General features: G+C 35.6%; 1 protein-coding gene across 1 annotated transcript in view; it reads left to right on the top strand.

The window, feature by feature from the left end:
- PLCL2 (phospholipase C like 2) overlaps positions 1-27,155 on the top strand; it is a 103,711-nt gene that overhangs the window by 55,576 nt on the left and 20,980 nt on the right. Inside the window, exons 2-4 of the mRNA XM_005144449.4 lie at positions 2,401-4,887; positions 8,363-8,566; positions 23,076-23,151. Of these exons, the coding sequence (XP_005144506.4) occupies positions 2,452-4,887; positions 8,363-8,566; positions 23,076-23,151 (2,716 nt within the window). The 5' untranslated portion in view covers positions 2,401-2,451. The remainder of the gene's footprint in view (positions 1-2,400; positions 4,888-8,362; positions 8,567-23,075; positions 23,152-27,155) is intronic.

The following is a 27,155-nucleotide window of genomic DNA, read 5'->3' as shown; positions in this document are numbered from 1 at the left end:
CTATATCTGGGTCTCACAAACTTGTTTCATACAATTTGGGCACACTCTTTGCAATTATATTTTCATCTTATGAGTGAGAGATTTTTTTCTGTTTCTTTTCAAACAGGAGGGTAATTTTGACAGGCAGTTCATTCTGGCCAGTGTCTTTGGGAAAATACGATTGAAGTTCTGTTCATGCAGATTGATTGTGATTGCCATGCCTATGTCAGGATAGGGACTTCCACAGGAAATCTGGGATCACTGACTGCTGGAGAAGTAAAATCTTACGAAGGATGTTCTGGAGCCTTGAGATGGACCTGTTTACATCAGATGGCATCCAGAAATGGCAGATTTTTATTTTTCTTTTTTATCACTTGCCATTCCATGTCTTGGATCAGACACAATCCTGACTATAGAGAATGGCTCAGGCCTTTTTCCTGGTTGGTGAATACTGACAGTGGTCAGGCAAGGTAATACTTCCCAAGCCTTGATGGTTCTGGCATTAGGAGGTTATCTATCAGCTGTCTCTGAATGAAGAGTTCAAGAAATATATTCCCCCTCCTTGATCTGTGACTGAGAAATCTGGAGCATTATGGAGTTTCAGCATGCTTCATTCCAAACCTTAAGATATTGAACAGGAATCTAATAGCTCATTTCTGTGGAGCTGTCCCTTACCACTTTTTCAGGTTAGGAGATATAGATATGTAGCCAGACAGGAAGCTAGGCTTAAAATAAAGCAACAATCTTGCTAAACAAAAATCACATTTGTAATTTCCTAATTTTTAAAATTAAAGAAAATGTCTGTTATTTAAGAGCAGTCCTTATGCCCAAAGGCATATGTGTAATGAGATTCCAAGAGTCGACCCTGTGTGGTATCTGTTGCAGGTGTTTGATCTGGAGTTGGAAATAGAACAGTCCTCTGGAGGTGTATTCACTTTTACTGGTCTCATGAGAACTTGAGCAAAGCAAATTCTGCTGTCATTAAAGGTGCAAGAATCATATGGTTGATTAATTTTCTCAGAGACAGAACAGCAACTATTCAGTGTGCTTACTTTACTAATCGCTGTTTCTGGTGAAAGGCTTTTCAGATGCTTATAAATCAATATACAAAACCAGAATTCTGCATTTTTATTTTAATGAAACTGAGCATACAGCACATATACCCTGAACTGGAAATGCATTCTGTAATGGATGTTTTTCATTTGAACATCTGTTCAACATAGTGATTGTGAAAAGTTTTCTTTCCCTCTCCTTTTTGCCATATAAGCAATGCTGATTTGCACTGGAATATACTTGGGATGGAAAACTATTAGAGGGAAATTCAGTATACTGCTTGTATAAAAAGTATTCTTTTGAGCTGTGTTGGAATGTAAAACCAGTTCTAAATAGAAAGATTATTTTGTGGAAGTATTATTTTGGACTAAAAGTTAGTTTATCAAGACACACGATGTTCTTAGAAAAAACAAACCCAGCATCTTTTCAATCTCAGAAAATGCAGATAATGAAAGCACACAGGTTTCTTAAACTCACTTTTTTCTCAGAAATTGATTGTACTTAAAGTCATCTGTTATGGATTTATTTGCACTTGTTTGAATTAATGCCAAAAGCAGAGGTAGCTAAATTACATTGTTTCCTCTCTACCATTTTCATATGGTTTATATATGTATGCGGTTTTCTATCCCCACTTTCTCTAGTAAATTAAGACCTGTGGATTATTACATTGTTTTAAGAACAAATGAGTATCACTTTTGGTCCCTTTCCAACCAGGTCTTGCATTTTCCCTTCAAGTTCTTCCTAAGGAAGATTTCTGATGATATGCTATGGGCAGTCTGTGGGAAGAACGTGGATGGGTGCAGCTGAGGAGGGAACTATGCATAATTGCAGTTAACATTTTGTATGCTTAGATTAGGACCATGTCCTATGAATATTATGTGGTTAATTGTGTATTTATGTTTCTCTGGTGTTCATAAAGACTCTGTCAGCATGGTGTTAAAGTATTATATTCCACACTGACAGTCAGCAAGTATTTGTAAGACTGCGTAAGGACTCAGAAAAGTTTACTTCCTACTGCCTTGACTTTAGAACCCATTATTTCTGTAAGTAGGTTATTACTGATAAAATGCATTTATACAGCATTATTGTTTCATTAGCATTCAAAAGTTGCTTTGTATACTTTTGTGTTCTTATAAATATTAAAAAACAAACCCCAACACTGGAACATTACTGAACAAATGTTAAGTCATTATCAGTATTTTCATTTGTGATGATTCCATTAAGAATTTCCATCTTACTGGTCATCACATAGATGCTAGACTCTTTTGAGCTACTTTATGAACTTTTAGCTTGCAGTTGAAACCTATTTCAATGTTGAGCAAAATCATAATGATACTTGTTTTCTTTTTTCTCCCCCTTGTTTCCCAGGATGGTACGAAACAAAAGCGGGAACGGAAAAAGACTGTGTCATTTAGCAGTATGCCAACTGAGAAAAAGATCAGCAGTGCAAGTGACTGTATAAATGCAATGGTTGAAGGCTCTGAGCTCAAAAAGATTCGATCCAACTCTAGGGTGTATCACCGATACTTTCTTTTAGATGCAGATATGCAGTCTCTACGCTGGGAACCTTCAAAAAAGGATTCTGAAAAAGCAAAGATTGATATTAAATCAATCAAAGAAGTAAGAACAGGAAAAAATACAGATATTTTTCGCAGCAATGGGATATATGACCAGATATCAGAAGACTGTGCATTTTCAATTATATATGGAGAAAACTATGAGTCACTAGATCTTGTTGCTAATTCAGCAGATGTTGCAAATATTTGGGTTACTGGCTTAAGATACCTGATTTCTTATGGAAAGCATACTCTAGATATGATAGAAAGTACTCAAGATAACATGCGGACTTCATGGCTTTCACAAATGTTCAGTGAATCAGATGTAGATAATCTGGGACATATACCCCTGTGTAATGCTGTACAGTTCATAAAAGACTTAAATCCTGGTTTAAAAACTAATAAAATTGAACTGAAATTCAAGGAGTTACATAGATCCAAGGAAAAAACTGGTACTGAAGTAACAAAAGAAGAGTTTATTGAAGTTTTTCATGAGCTTTGTACCAGACCTGAAATCTATTTCCTGTTGGTTCAGTTTTCAAGCAATAAAGAATTCTTAGATACCAAGGACCTCATGATGTTTTTAGAAGCAGAACAGGGTATGGCACACGTCACAGAAGAAATAAGCCTGGAAATTATTCACAAATACGAGCCAGCCAAAGAGGGGCAGGAAAAGGGTTGTCTTTCTATAGATGGGTTTACAAATTACCTTACTTCACCAGACTGCCACATATTTGATCCAGAACATAAAAAAGTTTGTCAAGATATGAAACAACCTTTATCTCATTATTTTATAAATTCATCTCACAATACATACTTGATAGAGGATCAGTTTCGAGGGCCTTCTGACATCACAGGCTACATTCGTGCTCTTAAAATGGGTTGCCGAAGTGTTGAACTGGATGTATGGGATGGCCCAGATAATGAGCCTGTGATTTACACAGGGCATACAATGACATCACAGATTGTCTTCCGTAGTGTGATTGACATTATTAACAAGTATGCATTTTTTGCTTCAGAATACCCTCTTATTTTGTGTTTAGAAAATCATTGTTCCATTAAACAGCAGAAAGTGATGGTACAACACATGAAGAAAATTTTGGGGGACAAGCTACATACGCAGTCTCCAAACATAGAGGAGTCTTACCTTCCTTCACCGGAATCACTTAAAGGGAAAATACTAATTAAAGCAAAGAAGCTTTCCTCCAATTGTCCTGGACTAGAGGGAGATGTTACAGATGAAGATGAAGGAGCAGAAATGTCACAGAGAGTGGGAAAAGAGGGAGTGGAACAGCAAAACTCAATGACGGGGAAACGATTTCAGCTCTGCAAAGAACTCTCGGAGTTGGTAAGCATATGTAAATCAGTTCAGTTCAAAGAGTTTCAAGTTTCATTTCAGCTCCAGAAGTACTGGGAAGTGTGCTCCTTTAATGAAGTGCTTGCTAGCAAGTATGCCAGTGAAAACCCGGGAGATTTTGTCAACTATAACAAACGTTTTCTTGCACGGGTTTTCCCCAGTCCTATGAGAATTGACTCCAGTAATATGAATCCCCAGGACTTTTGGAAATGTGGTTGTCAGATAGTAGCAATGAACTTCCAAACGCCTGGCTTAATGATGGATCTTAACATTGGTTGGTTTCGACAGAACGGCAACTGTGGCTATGTCCTTCGTCCTGCTATTATGAGAGAAGAAGTATCCTTCTTCAGTGCAAATACAAAAGACACTGTGCCTGGAGTATCACCTCAGCTGCTTCATATTAAAATCATTAGTGGGCAAAATTTTCCTAAACCCAAGGGATCAGGTGCCAAAGGTGATGTTGTGGATCCTTATGTCTATGTTGAAATACATGGAATCCCTGCAGACTGTGCAGAGCAAAGGACTAAAACTATGCATCAGAATGGTGATAATCCAATTTTTGATGAAAGCTTTGAATTTCAAATAAATTTACCAGAACTAGCTATGGTGCGTTTTGTAGTACTGGATGATGATTACATTGGGGATGAGTTTATTGGGCAATACACTATTCCCTTTGAGTGTCTACAGACTGGTTATCGCCATGTTCCTCTGCAGTCTTTAACTGGTGAAAATTTAGCACATGCATCCTTGTTTGTGCATGTGGCCATTACTAATCGAAGGGGTGGTGGGAAACCTCATAAGCGGGGCCTCTCTGTGAGGAAAAGCAAGAAATCAAGGGAATATGCTTCCATGAGAACATTATGGATTAAAACAATAGATGAAGTGTTCAAGAATGCTCTCCAACCTATTCGGGATGCCACGGATTTGAGAGAAAATATGCAGGTACAGTTTTTACAATGAATTTATTGGTTCTTACGTGTATTTTTGTATTATGATGCATATAGAATATATGTTTTTGAGAGTCTTGCTGCATTTTATCAGTTACATTATTTGCGTCTAATGCTGAACAGCTTTAAAAATGGATTATGTCAGAGCAGCCTTTTAGATGATACGGTCTATTGAGGTAACCTGGATGCATATGCATGTTTTGTTGAATGTTAACTGAAAATATGACTCAAGTGTTAGAACTCAGGCTTGTTGACTTGTCCTGTGTCTTTGAAGGAATGTTAGATACACACTAGAGGAAAGTATGGCACTATTTTAGTTTTAGAAAATTAAGTTAAATAGAAATGCAGGAGGAAAATATATCTATCTCCTGACAGAAAAGGAGACATTATGCCTTATTAGAAAACTTACTGTATGTGAAAATATGTATAGCGTAGTTTCACTGAGGTTTTGTTTTCTTCTCATTCCTAAATAGAAGGCAGTACTTTCTGAAGCATGTTTGCTTTCCATGATTCTTCCTAGTAACAGTATGTTAGAAATACATGGAATTAGTGCTAAGGCATTAGGAAGCATCCTCTAGAAGAAATAACCTTACCTTAAAGGTCACATAAAATTAACACATTGAATTTCAGGAAAAAGTACAGGCTGAGGTGCTTGTTTTTCTGGAAGTCAAGAGATTCTACCTCAAAAATGCATTGTTTGGAGATTCCATTAGAGGTTCCAGGTAAATACATCCTTTTAGACATAGATTAAAGTGAGTTGTAAGGTTGTATTTTATTCAGTAAAGCTTTTAACTGTCTATAAAATTCTGATGGAATCCTAGCAGTGATCAATTAAATTAAGCATAATCATTTTGAATGAAGTGACCTATTAAATCCTCTTATGTAATGTTAAAGGGAAACTTATTGAAGGAAATGCCTGAGACTTGATTCTGGCACATCAGTGTAGATAATTTTTCTTCATGAATAATCTTATATTGAAGAAATTTTAATAGTAATACAGTTTTAAAACTGATTTTTCTTCATATGAAAGAAGAAATTAGTACAGTATTATGAAGTTTACCCATTTACTCGATATATAAAATTACTACACTAAAAGGCTATTAAAAATGTGGAGATATTATTTTGACTGATAAATGTTTCACATTATGGGCAACATGTAAACTAAACTTTACCTGCAGTTAACCTATTGAAGGCTAGAATTCTGTCATGTAAAGGATACTGTGTGTTAAGATAGCTTTCAGTGAAGAGCTTAGCCTAAGATTTGAGGAAACTCTGAAAGCATAAGTTTTTTTGTGGCTACCTTGAACTCTACTGTGAATGCTTCAGTATTTCCCAGAAATGATATAATTAAACCCAGGCTCTACAGTGTGGTTTCTTTGAACATGAGATATTAAAAGGTATTTTATGTATTTTATTCTGTCAGTTTGAAAGTTGTGCTAGCAACTAAATTCATTATCATCTCTCCAAATGCTATTAAAAAGATATTTTAGGTACATGAGGGAATAATAGTTTTGCATAGCTTTACTGCCAGATTATGTAATGTGCACAGTTTAAACTTTGCAAAACTAAGGTTTTACAGCTAATAGAAGTAAATAAATCACTTAAAAATAAATAACTTATGCCAGGGAATGTGAAATTTGTTTTGTTTCTGTATCACTGAAATTTTGTGTTACAAATTGTTATGATTTTTATGATAGAGAAATAATGTGCCCACAAACCAGCTTATAAAAAGCAAAGTGGTTTGTGTTTTTTGTGATTGTTTTATTTGTTTGTTTGTTTTTAATACAACATGGAAGAAGAGAAAAAAAGTGCAGATGTGAGTCTAATGGCTTCTCTAAATATGTGTAGAAATAGCCAGCCTTTTTAATTCCTTGTTTGGTACTACATTACTGCGACAAAAGCTAATGTCATAATGTGTTATTACATATTAAAAACTGACAAATGTGTAACATGTGATTAAACTGGCTGTGTTGTTGCATGTTTGAGTTGCTTGACAGTATGAGGGATAGTCTCTGGATACAGAGTTGGAAGTCCAACGACAAAGAGTTAACAGCTATAGTTCTGTCCTGCCTGCAGTTAGTTAATATGTGTGTGCCCTGGGTCCTCCTGTCTATAAAATTGATGTTCATAATGGCTTACCTATGATGTTTATCTCAAACAAAATCTGTTTAAATGGGTGTACTGATGTCCATCTTTTCAACTATGTAATTATTGTGTCATCAAGGTGCAGTCCAGTTAATAAAAGTAATTTCTGTTTCCTGGACATTTACTAGATGCTACTAAACATTTACTTAGAGTTAAGGTACACTGTAACTGACTGTAATAGATGTAATCTAGTATTCATGTCATTTTACATGAATATGCTATATATATATATTTTGAAATCATCTTTGGGTGTTCTGTCCCATGAAGGGACAACAAAATATTTCATGTTTGATTCCTGTTTGCATTAAGTTTAGCATTATGTCTCTCTAAGAAACTTGTCCACAAATGAGTTGCATCGTGTCAACAAGGAGGAAAGTGATTTTGATTAAGATGAATATCTGAGTCAGATACCCTGCTTGGGTAACGCATGAGGGAAAGGAGTATTGAGCACATTTGTAACTTAAATACACCATGTTTTTGTTTTTGTTTCCTACAGGAACACAAATTCCAGACCTGCCTTAGATCACCAGCTCCCACTTGGTACAAAAATCCTAAATTCATTACAGTGCTGAGAATATGCCCATCATGGAATTTCAGTGGCTACTTGGAGTCACGTTGTATTTCTAATACTGGAAATCTTCTTAAAGTTTAAATGTGTAGCTTTATATTCTACCATATTGGATATAAAATACAACTATAATAAATTTAAGGGAAAGGTACAAATTGGTATTTATATTAAAGTGCCTTAAATATTCACTTAAGTGTGATTCTGTGATAGGAATGACATCGGTAGTGAAGTGCTGGGTTTGTGAATCACACCAAATGGGAGCCAGCAGATCCACAGCACGTCTGGACTATAGTTCAGGTATGTTTAAAGTTACAAATGTGCTGAATTCCTCCTTCCACATCAGCTTTGCTGATTTGGGATGTTCAGCACCTAATATTTTGTTTCTCTTGGTGGCATTTTAATAAATATTATGAAATATATTTTAGAATTTTTAAAAATACATAGCCAGTATGTTTTAGAATGCCTGTATTTGCATGGTTAATTTTAGTAGTGGTAGAGACCAGACATACTTGTTCTAAATAGGCTGGGTTTTTTTTTCCCCTATGGCAAGTATTGAATTCTGTTTGAATTTTTAACATTTTTGGTAACATATATTTGTAATATTGATTGCTTTGGAGAACTGCCAGCTCCTCAGGGAAAAGCTGTGGTATTTCCACATTACAGATCAACTATAACAGTGAAGTATTTTATCCTGAAAGAATAAGACATTAAAATTCATATTTAACTGTAAAGGAAACTCTTTCTTTCCTTTTTGCAGAATGCGGTAGTTTCATTCAAAGAATTATGTGGCCTCTCTCCTGTAGCAAATCTTATGCAGTGCATTTTGGCAGTGTCTATGCGCTTGGTTGGGCCTGATAATACACCCTTGGTAGTACTGAATCTCAATGATCAGTATCCAACTATGGAGCTCCAAGGGATTGTTCCGGAGGTCTTGAAAAAGATTGTAACAGCATATGACATGGTGAGTAGTCCTTTGTGGTTATTTTATATGCTATTTGAAAGACCTTCTTTTTGTAATATACAGTGCCCTGCCTGTTTTGAAAGGTCATTTTAACCTGTGACTTCCTATTTCATGATGCATTTAATCTGTTTGACAGTGATTCCCATGAATGTACAGCAACTGATAGGGTTTTCATATTGAGTAAAGCTTAAAGATTAATAGATGACACACAAGTACATGTTTGCACACTTTGGAAGGCAGAGTGGTTATAATCATGAGGATTTAACATGAAGAGGATGTATTAATTTACCTGTTTTGCAGTAGCTTGAAACTTTTTGCATATTTATAGAGCTCTTACATTAATTTGCTACTTTACATTTTCCAGTTTGTGGACCTTGATTTGTTTTGGCTTTGACTCAACGTAGAACAGACAAACATCAGGAATTGCTTTAAGGAGTTGTATTTTTATAAGCACCTTTAAGTGTTAATTCTGTACATGCTTTTTCATTTTCTTTTGCTATATCTTTCTTATAGATCTCATTTACTTAGGCATTTTCACATCTGTAAGCAGCTGTAATGTTAACTTCAGCCCTTATACTCCAGGAAATACATCAATTGTGTCTTAGAGACTGGAAATTAAACATTTTGCAAGAAGGAAGAACTGATACACTGGGAAATACTGATTTACATCTGCATTTCATTAATTTAAAGCATGGAAAAAGAATCCAGACAAGTGTGATTTGAAATGTCCTCCTTATTTCTGCTGAAGTAATCTGGCACAAAGTAATCAATCCTGTATTTATTTAATAATTTTTTTTAATTTGGTATATCATCAGACAGTAAGTAAATGTTTCTAAGATAATTTTGTCTGCTAAAATTAGAAACCTCACCTGGCAGGATTAAGTCACTGTTTTAAAAACAGTCCATGCTATTTAAAGAAAGAAAATGAAGGAAAAGGACACAGTAGCCAAGTTTCTTATCTGTCTTTAAAACTGCTTTCTAAAGAAAAAGTAGCTTTAGAATAGTGCTGTAGCAAGATCTGAAAAGGACTCACTACTAAATAGCAATTTAGGTAGAGTTTATGTAGTTCAGTGATGATATAAATACAGTATTTGCTTAGTATGGTAGCAGAGTTACAAGGAGATAGTGGAAAAATCCCTCTTAGTGGTAGCTTATTAGATGTTAATATAATTAGAATGCAAACAAGCTTGAGTGTTGGGATTGTACCTGTAACCCATAGATAATGAAATTCTGTACTCTTGACGGAGATGTCTCTACCTGAGGTTTGTTCTGATGTGGTAATGCTGTTCCTAAGGTATTAAATTATTCCAGATACTTAAATCTTTCTGTAAGTGAGGGTTAATATTTTTATTTGAATGTCACTTACACAGAGTTTACTCATGACTCCAGAAATCTTTTCCATCCAAGTTTGGTTTGTCTCTTTGTCTCTCACATGCATTTCCCCCCCCTCCCCTCCCTGCATCTTGTAGTCTACACATGATTTGAATATTTATTCACTCTAGAAATGTGTATTTTCATATGTAAGAATAATAGAGTATTTACTTAGTGGCATGTTCAAACCATTTTTCCAACTACTCTTCCCTAAAGGCTAAAGACTCACTTTCAAACTAAAAGCACTATCGTACTTCTAGGTGAAAGTGGTATTGAAAAATAAGTAACAATTAAGATTATTTTCATCAAATAAAACTTATAAATTAGTGAGATGTGTTTCAGTTTATGGTATTGCCAATACTATGTTCAGGTTGACAAAAGGTTTTAAGGTAATTAAATCTGTAGGGTATACTGGAAAAAGAATTCAGCCACGGGAACCATGCTGATAGCTCTTGCTTATGAAAGCACATTGTGAAACAGTAGGAGACATCCATCCATATCATCCTTTTGTCAGGGAGAGTTGTGAAGCTATTTACTTGATATATTAATATTTGCTATAGTGGCAGATGTTTAGAGTCTGATACTGTCATAGCTAATGTCCTTTTTGTGTGTTTTTTGTGTAGATTAATAAAATAAGCCCTCAAAATGACATGTTTTATCGTAATGGTTGGTTTGGGGATCAGCATTTTTTGTTACATGGTTAATTAACAGGTGGATGTAAAATTCAGCCTAAAAATGAGAATCCTTACCTAGAATTAAGAAAGGGTGGATGTTGAAATAATAATTAGCCTCTTGTCTTGTTTTCTTCTGGCTTAGGCCTCAGTATGGGTCAAAATTATTGTAAGTATGTTCTTCCAGTGTGTCAAGTACTGCAAGTATGAAATCAAGTTGATAACAGAGATTGTGTTAAACATTTATTAAATAAACCTTGGTAAATACCACAGGCTGTCATTATCTTCTGTGCATTCTCAGTATGACACATCATAATAATACTCTTAAATTACTGCTATATCGGGATCACGGTATTTTTGGCTAATGAAGGGATTCTCATTTGTCAGAAATACTCTTCTTTTTATGAAATGATAATAAGCATAGACAACAATGTTTTTAATTATTTGGAATTTATTTATGTTGGGGGTGCTTAAAGGTCTCAGTGTTGCTCTGTAAAGTGAGAGAGGATGTAAGACCTTTACAGTGGGACAGTCAGTCCACACTGAAATAGTTACAAAAGAGTGAAATACTGCAGGGCACATGGAAAGGTGAAGATACCTTCAGTGTAGCACAGGTAGATGTATTTTTTTTAGAAACAGTGAGGCAAATGATAGTATATTAAATAGTGTATCACTAGACGGTTGGGGCTTTAAATGTAATCAGCACATAATCCTTCCTTAAATTGTCAGCAGTCAGTACTACATTAATGAAGGAGCTGTAAGTGATAAAGTCGAGTACTATTCAGAAGTTAGAATACTGTATTTTTGAACCTAATGAGCAATTTGTCACCAGCATTATTAGAACCAGAAGCTCACCCAGGAAATAAAAGGATCTTTTGCTTTTATCCATGCTATAGGAGCTGGAGTATCTTTTCAGAATAATGAGAAACAAATATAACTGAGAAATTTTTGAGAAAGACAGAAGTTTAAATTGTGTATCTTTCTCTAGCTTCTCCATGCTCCTGAGTATTTTTCCCTTTACATCTTTTCACTGTTTAACAATGTTTTATTTTTCCCTCTCGTTCATGAACTTCAGCTTCCTTTATGTGATACTTCAGCATGCACTCTGTTGGTGTCATCACACCCATCACTGATCAGTGCTGCAGACTGAAGCTTGGAGTTAAGGCAAGTGCCTCTTCCACACCATTGCATGTTTGGGGTTTTTTTTAAGATGTCTTTATAACCTCTAAAATAAACAGTGTAAACCTTAAAAAGTTATGCTGTGGCAAGAGAAAAAGAATAATTGTCTCGATCTAAGTCTGCAGCATTATTCAGTGATGAGTATAATATCATTGCAGTGATATGCCACAGAATCATACAAATGAAGCCAGAAGATCATACAGATGTGCCCTTAGTGAAGGATGAAGTGTCCCATTGATGAAGATAAGGTTTTATGGACTTTGCAAGCAGACATTTACTTCTAAGAGGGAAACTAACCCAGAAAATACAGAGAACTGTACCTGTGTGAAAGAAGATGAACTAGTGCTGCTACAATACTTAGGTTTAAATGTTAATAAAGCCTAATTAGGTAATGCTGCTAGATCCATTTTTTCACAGTTTCTGGTGGGGATAGGCTCTAGAGCAGGGCTGTGTTTATTGGTGATGTAGGTTGTGAAATGATAAAAATGAGAGATATTAAAATACAGCAAAGCTAGTAAAGAAGAAAACACCATGTGAGTAGTAGCTCTACAGTAAATTTAATTTCAGTTACCTTATCATTGTCTCATTTCAACTACTGACTCAATACAGCAGGTTGCATATGCATCACATGGAAGTTAATTTCATGCGAAGGAGTTGCAGATTTGGCCGATGACATAAACTAAGTATAATAGCCTATATTTTGAACTTGAACATATCTGTCCTGTTGGGTAAGAGATAGTCTGACAATATACCTTGAAGAGTTATTGACTGGACTGGTACTAGTAGAATTTTAATAAATTTTAATAAAGACTGTCTAAAAAGGACTGATTGTCATAGTTATGGTAAAGTTTAATAGTCCTCTTGTAATTCTGCTACTGCTCAAACCCCTAAATATTCTTTACCTTTAAAACTGAACTTGGCAGGTGTATATGAATTGAGTGGGGCACTTTTGTATTGAATATGTTCTGAAGGAAGCAATACATTCATTGCCTCTTTCACAGGACCTAAAAAAGAATGATTAGAAGATCTGCTTTGAGTTATGCTTACCTCATAAAATCTGTATTACCTTGTTGTCTATGTAGGTCCGTGGTTGTGGTTAATTTGCAAACGCAGTAAGGTGCATTTAATTTTGCTGTGGTTGTAGAATTGTATCTTGAGAACAAGTAGATGCATTTCAGCTTATTAGAGTGCCAGTTATTTAGCTGAGAAGCCTTTGTTCCACAAATTACCCTTTGAGGTTGCAAACTTCTGGGGTAACCAGAAGTGCTATAAGTGCTGATAATTACCAGTTTATCTCCTAAACTGGAGTGAGTGAATAGGTTACTTGAACTCTTTCCTAACTTTCTTTTGATCTAAATACTGAATTTCTGATTGTGAAAGAGAAGGTTGAGTTCAAGTTGGTCACCATGCTCCTGTAGCTGAACTCAGTCTTTGGATCTCATATGGTTTCAAATCATGTGATACCATGTGACCACTATCTGCTTTGTGCACATGAAGAAAATCCAGATTTTTCCATCTCTGCCTTTTCTGAGGAATACATGACTGCCATAGACTGTGATACCTGTGTTCTGTTTCCGAGTTGGTTCAGAATGTTGTTTTTGAACCCATGTCTCCATGGGTGTTCCATGTTACCATTTAGCTCTTAGCATCATCTGGCTTCTGAAGCAAAGAACTTAGGCTTTGCACAGAAGGTTGAAAAGCTTTGATACTGAAGAGAAACTACATAAAAATAAGGAACCTTGTTAAAAGAAACAGGTAAGGGGAGTGTTCAAAAGAACAGATGTCATGGGCACTCTAACGATACCACGCTCAGAGCTTGAATTACATATGTCCCACTTATAAAAAAGGAGGAGGTGCTGTTCAAAAGAAGAAAGTATCTTCGCAAAAAACTGAAGTCAGGTGAAAATGAGAAAGATAGGATAGATATTGAATTCTGCAATGGTTAAGTAAAAAAATGTAAGAAAGCTGACAGTGAAGAATTTCAGGAATGACCTGCACGGACTTAAAAATAACAGAAATGTCTTTTCTGAAAATACAAGAAACAAAATAAAGAATATATTTGATCACTAGTTGATCAAAGTATAAAAGAAGGCCCCAGGAAAAGAAATAAAGCCATAGCACTAAATCAGTTTTGCATCCATTTACCTATGGAGATCAAGGGTTCATATCAAGTGCTTTTTTATGAAGAACACATGGGAGAATTCATCTCCAACTGAAATGCTGACAGAAGATACTACACAGGAAAGGTAAAATGGCAGAAAAGATTATCAGAAAGAGGTGATATTCATTCAAGGGTTCTGAAAGATGTCAAGAATTGATATATCCAAACTGCTAATTGTTTGTGTATCCTCTCACTTAAAACTGACTATCAAAGTTGTTAGTGTGGTGCCAATATTTTAAGAGGTTTCCAGGGAAGATCATGAAATTACAGAACAGACAGGCTGACATCTGTACTGTGAAAATGGATAGAAACTATTTTGAAGAGGAAAATCAGAGGAAACATGGAGAATCATGTTGTGGAAGAGTCAATACAGCTTTTATAAAGTGAAGGGCTCATTAATCTCTTGGACTTCTTTGAAGTCAAAAGGCATGTAGACACAGAAGATTAGCCTGGTTGGATTTTCTGAAAGCATTTGACAAAGTCCCTTCTCAAATGCTCATACTGTAATGAAGTTACTGTTAAATTTTTTTGCCCTTTAAAATTCTTAGCTCTTTTCTCATAGCTGTAGTAAATGATGAACTTAACCTGATGTTTTAACAGGAACTGTTAAAAGATAGTTGCTTGCGTTTATTTTTGCAGTAGGATGTTTTTGTAGTGAGTGAGTTAGAGGTAGTAGTATAGCTCCAACAACTTTGATCTACCTTAAATAGCTAACTACTCTTGAAGATGTATGATGTAATGGAACCCCCAGGTTTGCAAAGGTCTTCAAGGTGAGAGAAGTGTGGGTATTAAAGTTTAAACAGTTTTCTTGGTCTTGGTGGATTGTTACAATGTGTGTTAAAAAAGTAAGTTTCAGAGTTGGCAATATGAATGCAGTATTTAAATACTAATAACACACACTGTTTCCATTATTGCCTCTGGCTTTGTACAGTATGTTTACTTTCATTATCAAGTCTCTGCAGAGTTAGAACTGTCTTTAGGTAATAAATGGATATAGTTCAGTGGTGCAGAGATTTAAGGGAAAACATACATCATTCCTAGAACTTTAATATTGGAAATAGCTCAGGTGATGTTTTTTTTTAACATGTTTAACAAATTAAAATAATTGTAGATCCTGTTTTCTTAGGCTAATATAAATAGTTACTGACTGTAATTGTTAGTCTGTCACAAAAACTGATGAGAAACAAAGTATTGATGGAAAAATAAAGTTAATAGCTTGGGCAGTTTCTTCAAAAACAGTTGTGTTGCTTATTATCAGTTTTTATTTTCCTGTTTTATAACAGGGCAGTCATTCTAAACTGAATGTTGCAATTATGCTTCTAAAACCAGAGCTGCAGATGATAACCTCAGCTTATGTTGGGCTTTTCAGTCCACAAGGGCAGAAACAAACATCTAATTTAGGATATTCAGACTCCAGTGCCAAATGTTGTAAAGTATGAGCTGTTTTACATTGATTGAAAAGCTCTGCTAATGACAGCTTGATGCTCTGGGAAGTCAAGATTTCTTCTTTTTTTTTTTTTTTAATAAGAATATTAACAGTGAAGCATTTTGTATCCTCTTACTAATTCCATTATGGCTAATGGCCAGTATTCGTAAGAACATAAAATAATACAAGTACTTAGAAAGAGGAGTTCATGTAGCTTACTGTCCTGTTTCTAATGTAGTTCAATGGAATGTTTAGGAAAGAGCATAAAAATGAGTCAGATGAATAGCAATTTCTCTTAAATGAACTCCATATTTTCAATAGTAGTTCTCTTTCTCAATAAATTCTTAATCTTCTGTTTGTCTCTTTGACTCCTGTGTGAAAAAACTGTAGCTATTGGAACTGTTACTGGTGGGTTTAGTTTCAAAAATAACACTACCTACTAATTTTTTCACAAGGATGATAAATTTCTGCTTCCTTTACAGATATATTTTCCCTTTATATACATTTGCTTCCTTATTGTCCACTTTTTACATAATGTTTTCATCCTATCAGCTTTAGTTCGAAAATTATGAAAAAATTTTGCTGTAACATCAGGAGTGTCAGGAAAGCAAGGAGGAATGACTGTTGGGTTAAAGAGTTTAATGTCCTGGTGTGCATAGTTTAGAAAAGAGCTGCTGATTATTTTATTTACTCTGTCTTCAACCTAGCCTTTCTCAAATACTTCACTCATGAGGGATTAAGAAAGAATGTAAGACTTCATTGTAGAACTTGTGGACTGTTTGTTCCTTTTGGTAAATTTTCTTGAACTTTGGGAAATCTAATTCATTCTGGGATGCTACAGAATTAAGAACAGATGATGTCCTATTTTTTCTCAGGCCTACAATAATTGGTTTTGGTAAGTGGATGTTGTCTTTTATACTACTGCACGACATTGTGGCATAATCTCAGCCTACTTCTTACTGAAGACAAAAGCCTGTGCTCTGTGTATGTGTTTCCAGAACACAAAATATCTCAATAAGAAGTGAGAGAATAAAGGAAGGCTGAAAAAATGAAACCATGCATCTGTTCCTGTGTGTTGTTGACTTAGGTACAGCATTATGTTTATATCTTAATATGTCAGTGAGTTCAGGAAGTATAATGGAAATTTTTTCTGGATTTGTCTCACAGGAGGCCAGTGTTTTAACATCTAAAGGGAAATGTAATACTGATGCCATAATATATGTTACGTTTGAAGGAGGTAATCTTTTTCCACTGTTCAGCAGTGGTGAGGCCATACCTGGAGTACTTTGTCCAGTTCTGGGCTCCCCAGTACAAGCATGGGCATACAAAACAGAGTCCAAACGTGATGAAGGTCATGAATAGAAGACCACAAATGTGATGAAGGGACTGGAGTGTCTTTCCTATAAGAAAAGGCTAAGAGAGCTGAGGCTGTTCGGCTTGGAGAAGGCTCGGGGGGATATCATCAATGATGTATAGATGCTTGAAGGGAAGGTGTAAAGAGGAGAGAGCCAGGCTCCTTTCAGTGGTGCCCAGAGACAGGAAAAGAGGCACAAAATGAAAGCAAGGAGGCTCTGTCTGAACATTAGGAAACACTTTACTACTGTGAGGGTGACTGAGCATGGCAGCAGGTTGGTTGGAGAGGTTATGTAGTCTCTACCCTTGGAGACAGTCAAAAGTCATCTGGAATGGCCCTGGGCAGCCTGCCCTTGGTGACTCTGCTTGAGTAGGAGTTGGATCAGGTGACCTTCAGAGGTCCCTTTGAACCTCAGTGACATTCTGTTTTGGTGTTCAATTTCTATTCTAACCTAGTTGAAGAAATAATTTCTAATTTAGACAATGCTTGCTAAAAACTTTGTTGCTTTGAAGAAAATTTAGGTTTATGTGAGGAGTCTTCTGTGTGTACAGAAATAGCAATTAGCAGTTTTGTTTTCTTACCTTGCTGCTTTGGACTATACTTTGGTAGTATAAAGGTCAGTTTTTCATTAGAGAGCAGCTTTGGATTGTCTGGGTAAAAACACATCTGAATTTTATCTGTAATGAAGTTATTATTGATTGTTGTCTTGAGCCAGAAAGCTTAGTTCTAAAAACTTCTTACTGGAGATGTCCACTTTGATAAATCCTTTTTTACACAGAATCTTTATGATTGGAAGGTACTTCTGAAGATTGTCTAGTCCATCCCCCTTTCTCATAGTAGGATTAGATAAAGCGGGTTGCCCATGACTGCATCCAGTTGGCTGCTGAATATCATCAAGGATGGAGACTCCACAACCTCTCTGGGTAACCTCTTCTAGTGTTTTAGCCACCAAGATTCCCCTGAGCTTTCTCTGTTCCAGGCTGAACAGTCCCAGCTCTCTCAACCTCTCTTCAAATTAAAGATGCTCCAGTCCCTTAACTCTCTTTGTGGCCCTGCACTGGACAGTAAGTCCATATTTTTTCTTGTACTGAAAGCCCCAAACTGGACTGCGCACTCCAGGTGTGGCCTTACCAATACTGACTAGAGGGGAAGGCTGTTTGGGATGCCCCATGTTTGGTTTCCTTTTTTATGAAGTGCTGTTTGCTATTTGGTGCCATTTGTGCTATCCTGGACTTCATAAAATGTCTGGAAAATGGAAATTACAGTTTTATTACTACTGTTAAGAGCACTGGTTTGGCCACTGAATACTAAACTGTTTTCAGAAATAGTGTAGTTTGTGGTATTTCTAATATGCTGAGATTTGAGATGAAAGGAGAATGTGAGTAGTAGCATTTTCTGGAAAAACCCATTTTAATAAAGATTTGGTTTATACCTGCTGTAAGAATGGTTTCATTTTTACTGCTGGAATGCAGGTCTAACAGTACTGGCAACACATTCACAGATTCGAAATATAAATGTGTAGTGTGCTTTACTTGGTAAAAACAGAGTTCATCCTTGCTGTTGCAACTCGGTCAGCAAAGGTATTACCTTTCACTGAGTTTCATCAGCCAGACACGGTTTATCACTGGCTGTTTTTTCCATTTTAAAATGCAGCTGATATCTCTCTTGGTGTGCTATTAGCTGTGGTTCCACATGTAGAGGAATTAATACATCCTCTGGTTTGGTATTGTTTTGGTTTTGTTGTTGGTTTGGTTTTTTTTAATGTATTTTTTAAACTATATATATCTCAATCCAGTAGTCTGTGTTAAATGAAAATATTTAGGGTTGAGTTCAAGCTACATCTTTTCCCTAAGTTGCAGGCATGAACAATATTTTCTGTCTTCTACCAGAAGACCTGTTTTCATGAACCTAGTAGAAACAGATCTTCAGTTATTCAAATTCAGCTGAAATTGGATGAATGGTATGTGTACTTACGCTACAGCACTTACATACATGCATAGACATACACAGTGTTAGTTAATAGCATTTGTCTCTTTCCTAAAGCAACAAAACTGACTTAACAAAGATCTGCAACATAAAAAAATAAGCCTAAAGGATAGTCTGAACACATATATTCTTTTTAAAATTGTGTGTCTCTCTTAATGAGAAAGTGCTGGTTTGCTGATTAAGAGGATAGATACAGGTTTTTAATTACATGACTTCTTAACTTGGTTTGTGAATACATGGTCATCTAAAGGGTGGATGGTGCTGTTAGCAACACAGTGCCATCAATTTGAAATAAGAATTGTTTTGATTTCTAACCATCGTTGCCATGCTTTTTAAGGCAGGGACAGTAAACAACAGAGATCTCTAATCTTCACGGAGAACTCTGGGCTATCATTTAGTGTTTATTTCTAATCTCTCTTAAGAATAAGTTAAATATTTTTTTTTACATCTTGGTTGACGTTTGTTCTTTTGTTAGAATTGCTGCCAGCTTTTCTGGTAACTACGTAAAATGGTTTCCTGACTTGACAAATAGAGTTTGATGAATAGATCAAACTGTCAGCCTGGCCTCTGCAAAACCGTGATGACTTCAAGTCTCATAAAGCATACCATTCTGCATTTCCTATTTTCCAATGACCAAGAAACAGAAGTAGCCCAGTATGTAGTGAGCACAAGAGCAGTTCTCTAGTCATACTGAGATTGGAGTGAGTGGGGGAAGTGAAGGGAGAATTGAAGCTATTCCAGCAAGTGTAATATATTCTGTGTGTTTAAAATATATTTATTCAGTATTTTGAATCTTTACTTCCAGAATGGGAATTAGTATTGTAAAAGACTTACTAGAAAGTATAACTATTAAACTTCATATGATAACCATTCTTATCTTAGAATAGGCATGGGTAATGGCCATTACATTAACATTTTTAATGTTCATCTGGTAACTGGTTGTTCCCTGTTAAGTTTATTTGCGTTTATCTTTCTGGTTTTGTCATTGAGAACAGTCTCAAATGGCTGTAGTTAATATCTGTTTACTGATAGACTTGTTCAATATAGACTAGTCTAATACATACTAGACTCAGTTTTCTCCTCAGTTTCCAGAACTAACTTGCCTTGAGAATTTAATTTCTCATTCTGCTGTGTGTTTTTCACACTGAAGCTCCTACTTACTCATGATTTTCTACTTTACTTTTATACCAATCACATACATACATACAAGTATCATTTGGATCAGGCTAATTTCCTCTCTAAGTACAGCCATTTATACTTAGTTGTTCCATATGCTATGTCTGCCAAGTGTCTTTCAGTCTCTGTTAATATATACATGAATGTTTTCATGATGTTATAATTTTGGCTTGAACACCAGAACAAACTTGTATCAAACACTTCATAAGGGTTGTGTAGCAAATTGCTGAATCCATACCAAAAGTTGACTGTATGGTGAACAGCAGTAAAGGAATGAAATTATAATGAACTAATACTTTATCAATCAAACACAACTAAAAGGTGACACCTACTTGTGCACACAGCATACTGGTCTGTTATTTCCTGAATGAAAGGCATAAACAAAACTGGGATGTAGAACAATATTGATTTAATGGTAGTGGCAGTCAGCTCAACCAGTTTTGCTTAGTGGTGCTGCTATCTTAAATACAGTTTTGTATGTATTTTAGAGACCAAAGTTAAAAAAAGTAATTGTTATTGGCCTTGGTAATACAAGAATTGATGTTAGAATAATTTCTGTCACATGAAATGCATTGACATTTTCCTTCAAAAGTTTCAAAGAGAATGTTGCTTTCGATCTGAGAGTATTTGGGGAAAGCAACTTCCCATACCAAAATGGTGAAATATGAAATCCGCACATTATTTTAGGTTCTTCTTAAGTGTTAGCCTTGCCGTAATAAAAGAGCATTAATACAGCAATTAGTTGAATTTCCTTTCATCTGCAGAACTAGTATAGCTTTCTTGCTGTGTCAGTACAGAAAACAAAGAAGCCATGATATAAGCATTTTTACTCATCTTTGAACTCTCATTACTGAAAATCAGTGCAGAGTCTCAGAGTAAGTTTTTTTAATCTATGGAGACTTGTTCTCCACTGTTTCTAAATCTGCATATAAAATGTATTGTACAAAGAGAGATAGAAATATTCATGTCTCTGGAGTAGGACCTGAGGTGTCTTGGAAATTATTATACAAATGGTGATAGTTGCAGTTTTCTTACAGTTCCTTCAGAATATATACCTTGGATAGGCAACATAATTGGTCTGTCCCTTATATGAATTCCAGTCAAAAGGGTTCTCAGGTGAAAGGATTCTTATTTAACATAGAGTCCCACTGTAGTCCTTACTATTTTGTATTAGTATCCTGACAAAACAAGAGCCATACCTGCTCAGCATTTAATTTTCAAGGTGATTTTCAATGCAGCAAAATTAGTGGAGGATGCTTTACAGATTCCTTTTGGTTAGTTAGCAAAATCAGTTATTGGACGTGTATTTACAATTGAATTCAGCTGTGTTTTTGTTTCTCTTCATTTAAGTGTGTCAAGTGCGTTACATGTGTTACATGACATACATAATGGAACAGGTAAAGTCCTTGCCTTTCAAGCAAATTTATAGTGGCTCCATTTCAACTTCTGAATACTGTTTTAAAGACCAAATGGTAATAAAACATAGTGAAATGCAGCTTTCTCCTTATATATAGGGAATAGTTGGCTTGCAGTGCTACTGTAGTAGCCTATCAGGGTAAAATATAGTATTTATTTAAGTATGCTCCTCTTTAAAATTGTTGTCTTCAATTTATTATATCTAATTAGAAAGCAGCATAAATTCTATTTACAAGCAGTTTTTGCTTGACTAAACATTGGTATTTATATTCAGAAGACAATCCAGTTAAAAATGGCTAGTTAAAAGGCTAAAGTATTTCACTTGCAGCTTAACAACCTGATTAAGATATTTTTTCCTCATTTATTATAATTTGCCTTTTTTTTTAAATGGACATAATATAAATCAAGATAAATAGATACTTTGAAATTAAATACAGATTGCTCAGGATGTGAAGATTAAATTAAACTATCCAGTATGATGACGTCCACATACTCTTGCATTCCTTATTCACATGTTGTTCATATGTAGCATAATTTAAAAATTTTGGGTTTTGCATAATTTTCTTGATGATTTTTAATTGAAATAATAGAAACAGAACTAGTTTATTTTTAAATGCTTTGTCATTTACTTAAACCAGATTTTTGTGTAGCTGAAAATAATAGAAGTCTTTAGAGTACTTGACATCGCTGCAGGTGTTCTGCTTGCTCGCTTGCACACTTGTCATGATCAAAAATCTGAGGCTTACTTGCGTACTTCTTCAAAGTGATTTATGGCTCACTTAGAGCAGTGTTCAGAAAAACAGCTTCAATGTCACTCAGCTGGAGAAGTCTCCTAATATGTGTGAGGAAGGACAATCATAGTCATTTTTTTAAAGTAGTATTTCTCTGAGGAAAATTGTTAGGGAGGTTTGGGTTTTTTTCCCTTAAAATTGCATGTTCCTGCTCATAGCAACAACTGTGGTCTCCTAAAGAAAAGAAATTTCCACATGAACACCTCCATAAGTAACATGTTAAACTTCAGTGATTGTTTTAGTGGTGAGAAAACTGTCTGCTTGGGTGGATATCAGGGGTATCTGTGGGTAAGGCATGAAGCAGAGTGGTTACTTCTCAATACATGCCATCAGCTGGAAAATCTACACAGTTCCATCTTAGTTGGTGTGCCTTCAGCTGAGCTTACATTAAAGGGTTTTTCTTAGACCAGGTAAAGGAATAATTTATTTTCCTTATCCTCCAGTACCAGCCTCTACCTATTTTTTTTTCCTCTATAGAGTGTTGTCTCATACATATGTACAGGTCAAGACACAAAAAAGGAAAATGTAGAGGAACAAATCTGGAAAAGCAATGGGATGATCCCTAGGAAAAAGGAAGCAGGGGGTGGTGAGTGAGCATCATCCAGTATGTCAGTGTGTGAGGAAGAGGAAACCTGCATGCAGGTTATCCCACCCAAGCCACCAGAAGTGTATTACCTGGCAAATGGTTGTATAATTTCCACTTGCTTTGATAGGCAATGAACTGTGGAGTAAGTGTTTTACTCCAGTGTTCACATATCCCAGCCCAAAGCCACCTTTCTGTTTATGTCTTTGTGCTACATTTAGAGCACTTCTCTGCCTGGTCATGACCAGCAAAATTAATGTATTAATTATGTTAGCAACAAATATAAGATTATTGATTTGAGTTCAGATTTAAGCATCTTCTGCTGATTAAAATTTTTCAGTAAAAATTAATTTTTACTGATGTTTCTGTATATTTTTTATTTCTTTTCTCCACAGATGATTCAGACCATCAGGACTCTAGTTGAAAATACAGATAGCTTATATGAGAAGATAGTACAGTGTCAGAAATCAGGTAAGTACAAGCTGTTTTTAAAAAAAATGTTATAAAGAACTTACTGCACTTTTTATTTCCCAAACCCTTAATGCAGTTTAATTATTCAACTGTAGAAAAATAAAAGCAGAAAAAACCACACACCAAAACCCCACACCAACCAAAAAACCCAAACAAAAAGGATTATTGTAATTTAGGTGCATAGAATAACAGTGAAAAGGACATTTCAAAGAGCCATAGAATTACAGCTTGGCTTTGAAAATTGTCAGTATTTTATATATGGACAGCAGCTTGTCAATATAGACATTTCCACAAATGCAAACATAATATTACAGGAAAAAAGGAGAATGATCTTCCTTCCCAATCACTTTTTTTAACCATTTACTCTTGTCTCCTCTTTCACTGTGTGAGAACTTTTACTTCTTTTGTCATGGTAGCCTAATGTCTTCAGGAGCCTTGGTGAAGTACCTTGCCTTCTGATAATTACATGACCGTAGTTCAGGTGTTTTGTCCTTGCATTTCTCTAGATCTGTTTGGTGGAAACCTTCTAGTTCTGCTGATTTGTTACTGTTCTGTCTGCTCAGAGTAAAACTGGTTTTGTAGACAGTTACATCTGTCAGGCTTTTCAAACCATGTGGATGCAGAAGGTCTTCTTTTAAACTTCAGTATGACCTACTGGTCTCACAGGTTTTCTGAAGGTTTTTCTGGTACGTATTTGATAGTTCTGGATTTCTGAATCTCCCCATTATTCATAGCACACATTCCTAAGACACATAGCTATCAAAATACTTGAAAAAATTTATTTTTCCTAGTTACTTCAAGCTGTAAAGCATATATAATCATAAATACCATGAGTGGGTATTTATGATTATTTTCATATGTGTTGATAGATGCAGATACATATCTAAAACTACTCTGCAGATTTCATTTTCTTAATAGTAGCAAATATGTGGCTGTATTTTGGATCTGTGGTGAAAACTGTGTTGATGACACAGAGATGTTTTAATTTTTTTTAAGTTTAATTACTGCTGAGCAGCGCTTACACAGAGCCAAGGCCTTTTCTGCTTCTCACTCCATCCCTGAGCTGGCTGGGGGTGCACAAGCAGTTGGGAGGGGACACAGTTGGGACAGCTGACCCCAACTGACCAAAGGGGTATCCTGGACCATATGGTGTCATTGCTCAGTGTGTAAAACTGGGGGAAGAAGAAGGAAGGAGGGGAGCATGTTCTCAGTGATGGTGTTTGTCTTCCCAAGTAACCATTACGAATAATGGAGCCCTGCTCTCCTGCAGATGGCTGAACACCCATCTGCCCATGGGAAGTGGTGATAGAATTCCTTGTTTTGCTTTGTTTGCACATGTGGCTTTTGCTTTACCTGTTAAACTGTCCTTGTCTCAACCCATGAGTTTTCTCACTTCTACTCCTCCAATTCCCTCTGCCATTCTGACACAGGGAGTGTGAGCAAGTGGTGGTGTGGGCCTTACTGGCTGAAGTTAAAGCACAACAACAAAACAAAAAATACTGTGCTGCCAGTAAGTCACTGTCTTGCAGACTTGCACACTTCTTGAATGATTTCCCATTTTTGTGGTTATAGTGTGCCATGGGTTTTTAGCTTTATCAATGTCTGAAACAGTTTAGGTCCTTTAGTTAGAGGTAAGACAAAAGCTAATTGCCTGTTTTGCCTTGTATTTTAGAATTGTTGCCTTTCAGAGAAGATTGCTTTCTACTAGCTCATATGGATTCCAGTAAACTGCCATATATTTAATGTTCTTGAGTCTTACAACCTTATTTCACATAAATTGAAGCTGGGGCCAAGAATCATTTGTTTTAAGAATGCTGAAAACTTAAAGCTTAATGTGTAAAGACTTCATACTAAATAACAGAGATTTTGATCTCATTTAAATGAGAAACCTCCAGCTCAATAACATAAGCTTAAATGTGGATTATGCAATAGATCCTGCTATTTAGGGCTGGTTTAGCCCTGCACGGTCAAGGTACTTTTAAAGATGAATGAGCTGAATTGAATTTCTTTTTAATATCAATGGGTTTTAAAGATTCCCTTATGACTAATTGATCTCATAATATTACCATATTTAATTCTCAGTAAAAGATTATATATTTTCCTATGTAGTTTCTTGATAAGGATCATCTGGGCTTTTTTGCTCTACTCAAAGGGTGGAAAAGCTGCTAAAATGAGAAGAAATACTGAAGCTGCAAATAAGCAGTAAATTTTTTGTTGTCACAAGCAGTCTTATAAGAGAATTCTGTTAAGCAGACAAAGTTGACTTGCTCCATTAAACTGTTTTCTAACTGATGTTTAATAAGACTTTTGACCTACTTTAAAATTCAGAACTAATTTTAAACTAAATGCACCATTATTTCTTAGTTTGCTTGCCTATTGCGTAAGCAGAAATACAATTCTTTAGATGTCTGTTTTCAGAATTCAGGTTCTTTGCTGTTAATTTTCCTTAAGAACACTTACCTATAAACTTCTCATTTTGATTCTTTAGAATTAAACCACATAAAAAAGTTCTCTGTTTTCTTCCTATTGGCATATTAACTTCATCTCGACACATTCTGTTCTTAATGAAATAGTTATCAAAAGCATTTTAGATAGATTAACTAATGAAAAGCTATGGGAACGTAATACTGCTTTGGTTCCCACTGTACTTCTCATTCTTTAGCAAAGTTAAGAAAAAAATCTGTGTGACTTCAAAATTACTGCAGTGTCGGTAACTTGTTGCTGTTAAGGCAGCTAAAAATCCTGCAAGAAAATAGAATGGGAGATGTAAAGGAATTTAAAAATAACCCAGTCCATCCCCTTAATCTGTAAAAAGACCTGAAATTCTCCTTTATCTTCTCTAAAGAATTTGAATGTCCAGGTCACCTTACCCCATTCCTAACCTCCTCTTTACACATCTTGCATCATTCTTCTATTTCTCTTTTGAATCTTCCTTTTCCTTTTGTTTTGTATATAATACTGCCTGAGCTCATCACTAGTTGAAAGAGATAACTATAGCTTAGGAATTTGTTTCAGTGTTCAGCAGTGGGAGCTCAAAAGGACATGCAATATGCCAAGTATTCATTAAATGATCAGGGGGCAAATAATGAGCAAACACGTTTTGCTGGTGGCAAAGAATTACTGAACATAATCAAAGGTAGATATGGCTGTGAAACAGTACAGGAGGATCTCATGACACTGAGAATTACAGTGTGTGAAATGTAACATCAGTAAGGGTAAGTTAATGCATGTATGGGAAAAAGTAGCCTTGACATACCTACAGAAAATGCTATTTAAGGTTCTTGATTTAATTCAGGAAATGAAGTTACTGTATAAATTTCTAACAGTGTCGGTTTACTGCTAATATCATGCAAAAATACACATTCCAGCACTCTGGGCTAATAATTCAGATAATTTTTTTCTGTGTTAAGATGTATAACTTTCTGTAGTCATCTGTGCAGCCAGATCTCTTGTTGAGGTTCTGGGATCTCAGCTGCAATGTCCTTTTGCTCTGAGATGAACCCTTACAGTTTTACTTTATGTATGCCATTTTCCTGGCTGTCATTTTGATGATGTCTGTCCCTGCATTCCTTTCTATCCTTCTTCCTCATTGTATAACCAGACTTGAGCGACTTTCACTTTTCTTCTGTTTGTTCATTTGGTAGCAAGAGTTTCTACTGCCTATATATGTTGTCAGCCATCGTCATGCTTTCTGTAATGTTGTCCCACATGCTCACTGTAAACATCCACCAGGCTACTTCCTTTGAATTGTTTTTTAAAAACCATCCCACAAGTGTAGCTAGATTGACACATGTCCTCCTACCACCTTAACCAAAATAGTTCTTGCTGCTTCCGTGTCCTCCCCACTCTTTCTTTACCCATCTGTTCTCTTTTTTCCTCATACTTTGATTCTAACTTGTTGGAGCAGGGACTGTCTTATTTATTCCATCTGTGCAGTGACTAAAATAGCAGGGACTTAGTTTATTAAATAACGCAAGTAGTAAAAGACATAAAATTAGTACATT

This window comes from Melopsittacus undulatus, chromosome 1 (genome assembly GCF_012275295.1).
Source record: "Melopsittacus undulatus isolate bMelUnd1 chromosome 1, bMelUnd1.mat.Z, whole genome shotgun sequence".
NCBI classification, from domain to species: Eukaryota; Metazoa; Chordata; class Aves; order Psittaciformes; family Psittaculidae; genus Melopsittacus; species Melopsittacus undulatus.
This window is presented reverse-complemented; position numbering and strand designations above follow the sequence as displayed.